The sequence below is a fragment of the Bos mutus genome, chromosome 26, assembly GCF_027580195.1.
Source record: "Bos mutus isolate GX-2022 chromosome 26, NWIPB_WYAK_1.1, whole genome shotgun sequence".
NCBI lineage: Eukaryota > Metazoa > Chordata > Mammalia > Artiodactyla > Bovidae > Bos > Bos mutus.
This window is the reverse complement of record NC_091642.1, coordinates 33316997-33330016: the sequence shown is the minus strand read 5'-3', so window position 1 is coordinate 33330016 and position 13020 is coordinate 33316997. Positions and strand designations below refer to the sequence as shown.

General features: G+C 50.4%; 1 protein-coding gene across 1 annotated transcript in view; it reads right to left on the bottom strand.

The window, feature by feature from the left end:
* SLIT1 (slit guidance ligand 1) overlaps positions 1-13020 on the bottom strand; it is a 172196-nt gene that overhangs the window by 27260 nt on the left and 131916 nt on the right. Inside the window, exons 19-25 of the mRNA XM_070363611.1 lie at positions 12370-12513; positions 11918-12084; positions 10372-10504; positions 9310-9378; positions 6172-6243; positions 4218-4289; positions 3303-3374 (exon numbers count right to left, since the gene is read on the bottom strand). Coding sequence (XP_070219712.1) covers positions 3303-3374; positions 4218-4289; positions 6172-6243; positions 9310-9378; positions 10372-10504; positions 11918-12084; positions 12370-12513 — 729 coding nt within the window. The remainder of the gene's footprint in view (positions 1-3302; positions 3375-4217; positions 4290-6171; positions 6244-9309; positions 9379-10371; positions 10505-11917; positions 12085-12369; positions 12514-13020) is intronic.

The window sequence follows — 13020 nt, the reverse complement described above, 5'->3', positions numbered from 1 at the left end:
CACAGAACTGTACAAAAAAGATCTTCATGACCCAGATAATCACGATGGTGTGATCACTCACCTAGAGCCAGACATCCTGGAATGTGAAGTCAAGTGGGCCTTAGAAAGCATCACTACCAACAAAGCTAGTGGAGGTGATGGAATTACAGTGGAGCTATTTCAAATCCTGAAAGATGATGCTGTGAAAGTGCTGCACTCAATATGCCAGCAAATTTGGAAAACTCAGCAGTGGCCACAGGACTGGAAAAGGTCAGTTTTCATTCCAGTCCCAAAGAAAGGCAATCTCAAAGAATGCTCAAACTACTGCACAATTGCACTCATCTCACACGCTAGTAAAGTAATACCCCAAATTCTCCCAGCCAGGCTTCAGCAGTACGTGAACTGTGAAGTTCCAGATGTTCAAGCTGGTTTTAGAAAAGGCAGAGGAACCAGAGATCAAATTGCCAACATCCGCTGGATCATGCAAAAAGCAATGTTCCAGAAAAACATCTATTTCTGCTTTATTGACTATGCCAAAGCCTTTGACTGTATGGATCCCAATAAATTGTGGAAAATTCTGAAAGAGCTGGGAGTACCAGACCACCTGACCTGCCTCTTGAGAAACCTATATGCAGGTCAGGAAGCAACAGTTAGAACTGGACATGGAACAACAGACTGGTTCCAAATAGGAAAAGGAGTACGTCAAGGCTGTATATTATCACCCTGCTTATTTGACTTATATGCAGAGTACATCATGAGAAACACTGGGCTGGAAGAAGCACAAGCTGGAATCAAGATTGCCGGGAGAAAAATCAATAACCTCAGATATGCAGATGACACCACCCTTATGGCAGAAAGTGAAGAGGAACTAAACAGCCTCTTGATGAAAGTGAAAGAGGAGAGTGAAAAAGTTGGCTTAAAGCTCAACATTCAGAAAACTAAGATCATGGCATCTGGTCCCATCACTTCATGGGAAATAGATGGGGAAACAGTGGAAACAGTGTCAGACTTTATTTCTGGGGGCTCCAAAATCACCGCAGATGGTGATTGCAGCCATGAAATTAAAAGACGCTTACTCCTTGGCAGGAAAGTTATGACCAACCTAGACAGTATATTCAAAAGCAGAGATATTACTTTCCCAACAAAGGTCTGTCTAGTCAAGGCTATGGTTTTTCCAATGGTCATGTATGGATGTGAGAGTTGGACTGTGAAGAAAGCTGAGTGCCGAAGAATTGATGCTTTTGAACTGTGGTGTTGGAGAAGACTCTTGAGAGTCCCTTGGACTGCAAGGAGATCCAACCAGTCCATCCTAAAGGAGATCAGTCCTGGGTGTTCACTAAGTACCCACAGATCATCTGTAAGATACACTCTGATCTCAGAGACTGAAATGTGGAAATGATGAGTCTTAGAGCTGAGAAAATCCAGGGAGGTTGTTGAGTGAATGAACTTCAAGCAGAGATGCTGGGGACCCCAAAAAGCTCTCTGATCTGGATTTGCCTGCCTACTTGGGCCCTGGCTGCTTGGCTGTGAGGCAGAGAGCATGAGCATGTGGTGATGCCCAGGGTCCCAGCTGCATCCGTCTGGCTGAACATGATCTCGACCTATAGATGAGAGGATAGGAAAGGACGCATTTGCTCTGTGCCTGGCCCCACCTTCAGAATTAGGATGACCCTAATTAATCGTAATTCATGGCCCACTGCTTTTATACGCCCTCATTTTTAAATTACAGTAAAATACCTATCACATAAAATTTGCCATTTTGACCATTTTAAGTGTACATCTCAGTGGCATCAATTACACTCACAATATTGTGTAACCATCACCACTATCTGGAGAAGGAAATGGCAACCCACTCCAGTATTTCATGGACAGGGGGATTTCATGAACAGGGACGATTTCATGGACAGGGGGAATTTCATGGACAGGGGGGATTTCATGGACAGGGAAGATTTCATGGACAGGGAGGATTTCATGGACAGGGGGGATTTCATGGACAGGGGGATTTCATGGACAGGGAAGATTTCATGGACAGGGAGGAATTCATGGACAGGGGAGCCCGGTGGGCTACGGTCCGTGGGATCGCAAAGAGTCGGACACGACTGAGTACACAGCACCACTATCTGGTTCCAAAACCTTTTTATCACCTTGAACAGAAACTCTTTACCCATTAAACACAAATTGCCTTTTCCTCTTCCTCCTAGCTCCTGGCAACCACCATTCTTCATTCTGTAGCTACAAATTTAACTAGTCTGGGTCCCTCATTTCAGTGGAATCACACAATATTTGTCCTTTTATGTCTTAGCTATTTCACATATTTTAAAGGTCTGCTCACGTGTCAGAACTTCATTCCTTTTTATGGCTGAATAATATCCCACTGTACCATATTTTTTTATCCATTCATCCGTCTGTGGATACTTGGGTTGTTTCTGCTGTATAGTTATTGTGTGAATAATGCTAAACAGGGTGTACAGGTATCTGTTTGAGTCTTTGCTTTCAGTTCTTTGGGATTCATACTTAGGAGTAGAATTGCTGGGTTATATGGTACTACATTCAGCCTTCTGAGGAACTGAGCATACTGCTTTTTAAGAATGCTCTTGGTGTTGCCAGCTAAATGGTTTTAGAAGCCCTTCTGCATCCAATGAAAGTGAAAGTTGCTCAGTTGGATCCGCCTGCAATGCGGGAGACCTGGGTTCGATCCCTCAGTTGGGAAGATCCCTGGAGTAGAGAACAGCTACCCACTCCAGTATTCTGGGCTGGAGAATTCCGTGGACTGTATAGTCCATGGGGTCACAAAGAGTCGGACACGACTGAGCGACTTTCACTTTCATTTACATTTCATTTCAGCATCCAGTTATACCAATTACACTCCTTGGGGGTACTAAATTTCCAGAGCTTCTCACCTACCATGTGAAGTCAGAGGCACAATACTGGCATTGTGCTTCAGAGAACAGGCTTTGAGACTGAAGACTCAGCCCCTACTGTTGCCCTACGCAACGTTGGGTGAGCGTGTCAAATTTCTGGACCTGCCTCCTCATGTGGAAGATGGGAATAATGGTAGCTGTGTTGTAGGAGTGCTGAGGGGTTGCATTAGCTGAAGGAGGTGCCGTGCTCGGCAGTCAACACAAGGTCATGACTACTTTTATTATTGCTCGTGAGGAACTGTTCTCAATCCCATCTGAATGTGTAAGAGTCTGAAACAGGAAGCATTTGAAGCTCAAGAGCTAAATTAAAAGTAATAATCTCAAGAGGCGACATCTTTCTTGGAATCCAAGTTCCATTTAAATACAAAGAGGTGCTGAGGAGACTGGGTCAGAGTTACTTACAGGTGAGACAGGGAAGTCACGTCTGCAAAGATGCCCTCTTGGAGGGTCGAGATGTCATTGCCATGCAGGGACCTGAAGAGAGAAGAGGCCGTCAGGACTCAGACTGAGGCAGACTCAGGAACTGATGGAGATATGCTCTCTGCTGAGAGGGGCGTGTTTGAGGGAGAGGGTCCCTGAGTGAGAGATCCTGCTAGGATGGCCACAAGCAAGGAGAGGCTAGCACAGACTCTGTGACTATCACAGACCCCGCTTGTGCTATCACAACTAACCCACGCACCATGCCTGTTCACAGGACAAATGGACATGCACCCTCCCTAACTCAGCCAGGGAGCCTGAGGGGTACAGGCTTCTTCCCGGTAGGGAAGCTACTGGTGAGACCCTAGTTGAGGGTATAGAATGCCCCCCTGCCCCAGGTGGCTGCCAGAGGACTTGGGGCAAGGATACTCCAGAGGCGTGCTGTGAGCACAGGCCACACCTCGCAGTGGGAATTCTTTAGAGCAGGTTCAACATTCACCGTTTGACAGGAGACTCACATGCCAGCGAGGGGCTACCTTATCTTGAATGCCTAGGAACTTGCCCCTACACGTATATGCCAAACACAACTTGGGGCCGGCAGTAGCCCCTGGTTGCTGGATTCTCTGAGACAGAAGACTAAGCCCCTACTGTCTCTGCAACTTTGGATGAGCATTCCCCAAAGTTTCCCATGTATTCCTGGGCCTCCGTTAGGGACCCAAATGAGAGAGGACTGGCCTTCCACTTTGGGCACAGTTGGCCCTGCTGGGGCCCTGGACACGGGGACCTTCCTGCCCAGCAGCGGGGTGAAGAGGGATGTGGGGACATTCCTGTCCACCAGGGGATGAGGAGGCCCCTCGTGGGGCAGAGTTCCCCGGAGGAATGGAGAACGGGAAGACTCACAGCAGGCGCAGGGAGCGAAGCCCCTGGAAGGCCAGAGGAGGGATACACTGCAGGGAGTTGTAGCTGAGGATCCTGGGGGAAGGAAGAGAGAGGAGGGTGGGGGAAAGGGAGGGAGGAAGGGGGAAGAGTTATTAAGGGGTGCACTTCCGGTGCTGACGCAGATGGTCACCATCTTGACTGTGGTGATGATTCCATGGGCATGAACATAAATCAAAATGTGTCAACTTTTACACTTTAAGGATACACTATTAGATATTAATAATACTTCACTAGAGCTATTTTTAAAATAATAACAAGAGAAATGAGACATTTTTATCACAGGAAAGGGTTATTCCTCCTTACAGCTGCCAGGATCGCCTAGCCCAGGATTTCTCAGCCTCAGCACTGTTGACCATTCCTTGTTGGGTGGGAGGGGGGCTGCCCTGTGTGTGCTGTAGGGGTGCTGAGCAGCATCTCTGGCCTCTGACGATGAAATGCCAGGGGTTCCCCCTGCCCTCCGCCAGCTGTGACAGCCAGAAGTTCTCAACTATTCCCAAGTGCTCCCTGGTGGGCAGAGCCGCCCCTGGTTGAGAGTCACTGCCACAGGCCATGGCAGCTTCACACACAGGCTCATAAAGAAAAAAAATTGCCTGCTAATCCAGTTCCACAAGGATCAAGCCATTACTGACGGTGCACCCTCCGGGGAATTCAGAAAGGAGAAAGAAAATATTCTGTGCATTGAATATACTGGCCTTTAGAGAGTTAACATGCAAATCTAAGGAAAAAAATTCAAATGACCCCAGACTCTTGCATCCTCGCATAGGCAGAAAAGCACTAAAGTCATTCACCTGAGATATGTTCTTTGTGATTAGCGGTAACCTTTTGATGTGTGACTACATGTTTTTCTCATAAAAATGTTCCTCTGTATCCTGGCTCCTCCCTTACCTCTTCAGAGCAGTTCCTCAGACCTATCTGAGAGGCTGTCTCCAGGCTTAACTCAACTTTTATGTTATGTATTTTTCTTTCAGTCAATAGGCTCATGAAGACTTTGAAGTGGGAACCCAGGGCAGGAAAGTGCAGTGTTCCATGGCCTCAGGCCCACATTTTGTTCCTGGGGGCCTGCCTGGGTCAGGAACCTGTCTTTTGGGATACTGGCTCTGCTATTTGACCACAGTAGAACCTAAGGGAAAGTTCTTAAGTTCTTGGCACATCATCTGTAAAATGAGGTGTTGGGAAGGTGAACAAAATACAATTCTTAAGCAGGCAAATAAAAGCAATGCTTGTTACTACTTTCCAACCAATTGCTTGGAATATAAGTAAAGCAATCATTAAAATATCTTAGAACATAGGCACCAAAATGTTCAGAGTCACCATTCACAACAGTCCAAACTGGAAACAACCCAAATATCCATCAATAGTAGAATGGATGAGCAAAATGTGGCATATTCCTACAAAGGAATACTGTATAGCAACGAAAATGAAGAGACCACAGCTTCACAGAGACACAATGGAAAATAAAAGAAGACAGACATAAAAGACTATATATCCTATATGATTCAATTTATATAAGGCTCAAAAATGGGCAAAATTAAACTTCACTGTGTAGAAATACATATGTAGATGGCACTATAAAGACCAAGGAAGAGATCATTGTACAAGTCTGAGTAGGGACTGCCTCAGGAAGGCACAGGGGGATTCTTGGGGTGCTAGCTGTGTTCTAGTTTTTGCCTTAGGTATTTATACATGTGCGAGTTTTATGACTATTTGTTAAACTATATGTTTATGTTTTTCGCAGTTTTCCATATATATGCTGCATTTCACAATAAAAAGAATGTTTCTGAAAAGTCTTTTTGGCTGGCAGGCCCTGGCACCCTCCCTGGAGGCTGAGGAGGCTATGTGGGGACACCTGCTCACGACCAAGGCTTGGGGAGAGTCCCAGTAACCATGAGCCCTCCCTCCTCCCGGCGGGACTCACAGAGTGGTCAGCTGGCTCATGTTGGTAAAGGACGAATTGCTTAAGGAACTGATCTTGTTGTTACTCAGGTCCCTGGAAAAGACAGAAGAAAAAAAAAAAGTATCATCATTTAGAAAGAAAGGATTCCTCCCCTTCCCCACTCTGGCCACAGCCATCCCCCAGCCAGGTGGGCAAGTGGCTCTGACCACTGGCAGGTGGGAGCTGATGGAAGAGGCATTTGGTTCACAACCAGTTACAGCTCCCCAGCTCTGATCCCTGAACTCCCTCTCTGTCCCCAGGGTTCCAGGTTTCTATTTCCTCATCCTGCACCCTGGCATCGCCCCTGCCCACCATGGAAATACTCCCACCAAGGGCATCCGGGTCTCTCAACTGCCAGGTGTAAGGGGCTCTCTTCCTTTCTCTCTAACTGGCATCTTACGTGGGTTCGTTCACTCCCCTTCCCTATAATCCTGCGGGAGAGGTAGTGAACCCATTCTACAAAAGAAGGGGCAGGGTCTCGGGGTGATGAGGTGACCCACCCAGGGTCACACAGCTGGGAGGAGGTTCAGCCAGACTCTCGTCCATTGGCCCCTAAGGCCCTGGTCACTAAATGCACTCTCAGAGTGACCCTGCAGTGCTGACCCTCTTCTCAAATCTCTCCTCCGACTCCAGTCTTCACGCACTCCCCCTTACCACTCAGCTGCACTTCTTTCTCACCCACCCCTAAGGGATGGTCATCACTAAGCCCTGTTCTTGCTCTTTCTCTTCCTTTAGTCCTTCAGCCCTCCCGGATGCTCCTGGATTCCCACCCGCCCCGCATCCGGCGCAGACGGTGTCCTCCTCTGTGGTCCCAGCCAGACCTCTCTTTCCCCGTGATAAGGAGGGGCTGGTATTTCAGACCTGACAGGCAGTTTCATAGTACTAACTGCCTTGACATCAGTCCCCTCTCACTCCCTTCCTCTTCAAGCATATCCACATCACTAGTGAAGCTGCCTCAAATTAGACCAAAAAGTGCTCTCTCTCTCTTTGTCAGCCACTGCTGCTGCTGTGCTGCTAAGTCACTTCAGTCGTGTCCGACTCTGTGTGACCCCATAGACGGAAGCCCACCAGGCTCCCCCATCCCTGGGATTCTCCAGGCAAGAACACTGGAGTGGGTTGCCATTTCCTTCTCCAATACATGAAAGTGAAAAGTGAAAGTGAAGTCGCTTAGTTGTGTCCGACTCTTAGCGACCCCATGGACAGCAGCCCACCAGGATCCTCCGTCCGTGGGATTTTCCAGGCAAGAGCACTGGAGTGGGGTGCCACTGCCTTCTCCGTTGTCAGCCACAAAGCACTCTACCTACCATCTTCACCTGGCCAATGGAACAATCACTCAAAACACAATGGCTAGGTCATTAGCAAAGACAGAAAAACGGGAGTGTCAAAATTCTGTTAAGCCAGTGCTACTCAATGTGAACTTGAACTGAATGTCCCCAAACAAGGGACCTGTGCCAAAATGCAATCACCTATGGGCTTCCCTGGTGGCTCACATGGTAAAGAATTGACTTGCGATGTGGGAGACCTGGGTTCGACCTCTGGGTTGGGAAGATTCCCTGGAGGAGGGCATGGCAATCCACTCCAGTATTCTTGCCTGGAGAATCACCAAGGACAGAGAAGCCTGGTGGGCCACAGTTCATGGGGTCATAAAGAGTTGGACGCGACTAAGAACAACATGATGTTAAACATGCAACTTAGATTAGCTAACATTTTTTCCACAGCAATACTTTCCCAATGAAGGAAGGAACTGTGTTGATAAAAATTCCAATGCAAGTCCTTTATCTAGTTGCAGCACATTACAAATAGTTCTTAAGCTGCCATTGACCCACAGACCACACTTTGAGTAGCAGTGTTCCAAGGCACTTAAGATGAAACAGTCTCTGGGCTCCTTTTTGACAGAATCTGGCCAATGGGCAGACAAAGAAAATTGAAGTGAGCTGTTAATTAAGCTGGAAGGCTAAGAGGAGCTAACCTTATTCTGAAGCTTACTTTGTACATTTTCATGAAATAGAAAGGTCAAAGGTGGAAATAACAGAATAGTAGATGTTAGCCTAAAGAAAAAGTTAGTTACAGATGCGTATTTGAGGCTGCCGTATCTCATATTTGGTTTGGAAGCCAAGGTTGGATCAAGAAGTTTTCCATAACTCTCTACTTCTGCTCTGGCTCCTACCTTTGCAAGGATAACCCTCATTAATAGTAATTATCAGCCTCCAGGGGCACTTCGGGGATGGTGTGGGCAGAAGCAGACCCAGTCCAACCCCAGCCAGGAACAATGCAATTCCCAAGAATGGCCACTAGGTGGCAAAACAGTTCTATGCACAGATGTTCCCAACAGGATGCAGTAAAATTAAAAAACGGATCAGTACCAGACAGGGAACATAGCCAATACTTATAATAACTATAAATAGAGTATATCCTTTAAAAATTGTGAATCACTATATTGTACACCTGTAACATATACTATTACTACTACTAAGTCACTTCAGTCGTGTCCGACTCTGTGTGACCCCATAGGCGGCAGCCCACCAGGCTCCCCCGTCCCTGGGATTCTCCAGGCAAGAACACTGGAGTGGGTTGCCATTTCCTTCTCCAATGCAAGAAAGTGAAAAGTGAAAGGGAAGTCTCTCAGTCGTGTCCGACTCTTCACGACCCCATGGACTGCAGCCTTCCAGGCTCCTCCATCCATGGGATTTTCCAGGCAAGAGTACTGGAGTGGGGTGCCATTGCCTTCTCCGGTAACATTTACTATTGTACATAAACTATGTGAAGTGAAGTGAAAGTCACTCAGTGGTGTTCGACTCTTTGCAACCCCACGGCCTATAGAGTCCCTGGAATTCTCCAGGCCAGAATACTGGAGTGGGTAGGCTTTCCCTTCTCCAGGGGATCTTCCCAACCCAGGTTTGGGAGATCAAACCCAGGTCTCCCACATTGCAGGCGGGTTCTTTACCAGCTGAGCCACAAGGAAAGTCAAGAATACATAAACTATACTTCAACTAAAAAAAAAAGAAAAAGAAAAAATGGGTGAACCAGAGTGGGGTCTGTAGGGAATTCCAGGAAAGATGGAGCAATAACAGCTAGATTGCAACGGCCCTCCTGTCCTCTGAGATGGGCCAGGATACTCACACAAGCTGCAGGTACTTGAAGGTGGACAGCTGTGCTGGAACCAGCGTGAACTGGTTCCCATCCAGGTAGCTACAGGAGAGAAGACCGCAGTTAGTGCAGCCACCTCAGCCTCAAGCAGAGTCCAGCACTGCAAGAACCTTCCGCTGAAGCCAGGGCCTTCTTACCCATGTCCTTTCCTACCTATGGACTACACGATTGGCCCTGAATCATTAACTGGAGGAGAAAATACAGACATTAGGCCATTTGGGAAGGTGCCACCAAAAAACCTGGTAAAAGCCACAGACACGTGAAGCCTCCTATGGCTTCCTTCCTGAGCCCCTGTCTGGCCCCTCAGCATCCTCCCTGTCAGCGGGCACCACAGGCTCAATCCAGGACCCTCTGCCCTTCTTTCCGGCCAAATAGGTCTGATTGGCATGTTAATACCCACCTGCCAGCCCTCAGCAGCACGCAGGTCCATCCCTCTGTCTGCTGGTGAGGTGCCTGAGGCTGGTCCCAGACCCCAACACTCCCAGACCTGAGTTCTGTGTTTTCACAACCACATGGGCTTCCCCTGACTCCATCAGCCCACACTGCATGTTGCTAAACCATCCAGGCGCAGGACGCTGACAGGAATCTCCACCTCCCTCTGCAGCCGGTTCTGTGACTGACCGAGCTTCTCCCACCCCCTGGTCTCTCATCATTCCCTTTTGTTCCATTTTCGTATCCCCCTCCCCGACTGCACCAGCCCCCAGGCCTGGGCTCCTGCAGCAGCTTTGTTCTGTTCTCTGCACCTGGGCCTCCATTCTGCTTCTTACTACATACACCACCACCCAACCACTGTCCTTAAAGCCCAGCCGCTAAACTCCTTGTCAAGTTTCCCAGGGCTCCCCTTGTCTACAGGGCAGAGCTTGGGATTCAAGATGCTGTGACCTGCCCTCCCACCCCCACGACCACCAGCCATCAAAAAGCTGACCTGAGCTCCTAGAGCTGCAGCCCCACCAAGAGCAGCCCTTAGGATGCCTTGTCTACCCTGCAGAGGTCCTGGTCACCCTCTCCTCCTGCCAGCAGGCGGGGGCTACTCACAGCTCTGTGACATTCTTGGGGATGCCCTTGGGCAGGGTCTGGAGGTGCTTGTTGCTGCATCGAACCACGGTGTCCAGGCAGGCGCACTCCTGGGGGCACTGCGGGCGGGGCAGGCAGCCCCCCTCCTCCTGGCCTGGGGAGGAAGGTGAGAAGCCACGTCAGTGAGGGGACAGGCCTCCTCAGGGCCTCATGCAGCCAGCACCCCGCTTCAGGGCGCCTCGGAACAGAGGCCTCTTGCTGATGCTACGTTGTATACCAGTCAGTCCTCTCTTGGCTGCAGCCCTCCTCCACCACGGCCAAAGCCCCTTGGATCTGTTTTGAGGTTAGAATCAGTCTTGGGTTCACCTCTTCCACCTCAGACCTGAGATGGACCCGGGTACAGCAGTGAAGGAGGATGCTGGCCACATCATTTCTTGAGCACCTACTGTGTGCCAGACACTGTACCAAATGTAATTTCTTTAATGATGCGGTAAACGGGGACCGCCATTGCTCCTAGAATGTGAGCATCACGGGGACGGAGACCTGTGTTCCTTTCTTCTTTTCTGTTCACTGAAGGGGCCTAGCACTGACAGCAGGGCCCGGCCCATACCAGCCTCCAAACAGGTCAGCTGAGTGAAGGAATGAAGGACTTTCTATCTTACTGAGATTGGGAGAGGTTAAATAGCTTGCTCAGGTCTGGAGGTTGATCAGAGGCAACATGGAGTCTGTACCCAGGTCTGGCTGGCCCAGAATCTGAGCGCCTTCTATCCCAACATCCTTCACAGATTCATTCATGCATTCAATAAATAGTACTGAGCACCCTCTGTGTTCCTTCCTTCCTTCTGCTTGAGTGTAAGAGGGACGATAAGGACACCAGGGTCCCAGGAAGCAGACTGGAAAGAGGATAGGAGGTGCTGAGGAAGGTGGGGAGAAGCCAGGAGGCTGAAGCTGAAGGCAGGCGGAGAAATCCCCAGTGCCGGGGCTCCTGAACACAGACAGCTGGGCCAAGACAAGACTCTGTCACTTTTAGTAAAAATCTGCTTCCTACAGTTGCCTGTGTGTGTGATGCTCTGGAGGGGGAGGCGGGGGATGGAGGGATAGGCTAGATTCTGTGAGTGCAGGGAAAGAAGGACATGACCCCAGGAGAGAGATGGAGGATTCAGGAAAAAGAGAACACTGACCCAAGAAGTGACCCAAGTATGGAGGATGGGGCCCCCTAAGAGAGTCCGGTGTGTGTTGCAGACAAGCTGAATCCATGGCCTGGAGCCCTTAGGAACAGCTAGGAGGTAGGTCTCTGGGTTAAACATACTTAAAGACATCACACTAAGATGTTAACTATGGTTTTCTCTGAGTGATGAGCTAATAGGTAACATTTATGCCCTTCCTTTGTCTGTATTTCCCCATTTTTTAAAACAGCAAGCCCACCGGAGACCCCACCAGGCTGAGGCAGGGGCAGGACTGCCTGAGTGTCCATGCTCCTCACTTCTCCCCTCCCCAGGGGACCCCTCCTCTCTGGGGCGCGACCACGCCCTATCCCCCCATCCCCCGGAGGGTGCCCACGCATTACCTTCTTCACACCTGAAGTCGGGGGAGGCCACGTCCTGCAGGGGAATCTGCCGCAAGAAGTCTGGGTTCTGGCACCGCGGGTTCCCCGTCACGATCTTCCTCTTGCGCAGCCAGTCGCCCAGCCACGCCAGCTGGCAGTTGCAGTTGAAAGGGTTGGCCAGAAGGTTTCTGGAAGAGGCGGGTGGTGTGACCAGGAAAACCGCCCCCAGCCAGACGCAGTTGTCCCCGCAAAGCCGGCTCCCGCCCGCCACTTGCTGGCCACACGGTCGCCCACCACTCCCGGACCGCCAGCAGCTTCTAGGAGGTGGCATGTTAACGCGCAAGGACCCAAACGCCGGAGTCCTTCACAGTAACCGCAGAAGACCGGCCGCGTCCTGCAGGGCGACGAGCGGGCGGGGCTCCGGGGGTTCAGCCCCGCCCGCGCCGGCCCTGCGCCCTCGGAGCCCCACTTACAGCGTGGAGAGGGCCTGCAGCGTGTCGAAGGCTCCCGGGGAGATGGTGGCGATCTGATTGTCGTAGAGCGAGAGGAGGCGCACGTTGCGCAGGCCCGTGAAGCTGTCGTTGTGGATGCAGCTGATACGGTTGTTCCTCAGCATCCTGGGGCCGGGAGAGGAGGGGGAGCCGGGGCTGTGCCGCACGGCCATCCGCCTGCCCTGTGCTTTGGCCACCAGCGGCCAGTTCACAGGTTCTCCTCCTGGGACACTGAGCCACAGAGAGGGGAGCCCGGCACCCACCAGCGCTCCTCTCCTGCCCTGCCTGCCTCTGAGATGCCTGCCTCTCCACCCTGCCCACACAGGCCGCCCATGCTGACAACCATCACCTTCATCCCCGGGTGCCCACAGCCTCCCCAACCTCCAGGCCACGCACCACGGTCAGCACCTGAGACTTGCCTAAAACTTAAACCTGGCCACGTCACTCTCCAGCCTAAAGCCCACAGCAGCCTTTAAACTGTGCACAGAATCCTGTTTAAACTCTTTACTACCCAGCCCCAGACCAGCACCTACCCACCTTCCCAGGGATGATCACACTCTCCCCCTCTCTGTCCTTCAGGCTTGCTGCCCAGGCCGGCATCCCCACACCTTTCCCCAGCTATGATCTCCTTCC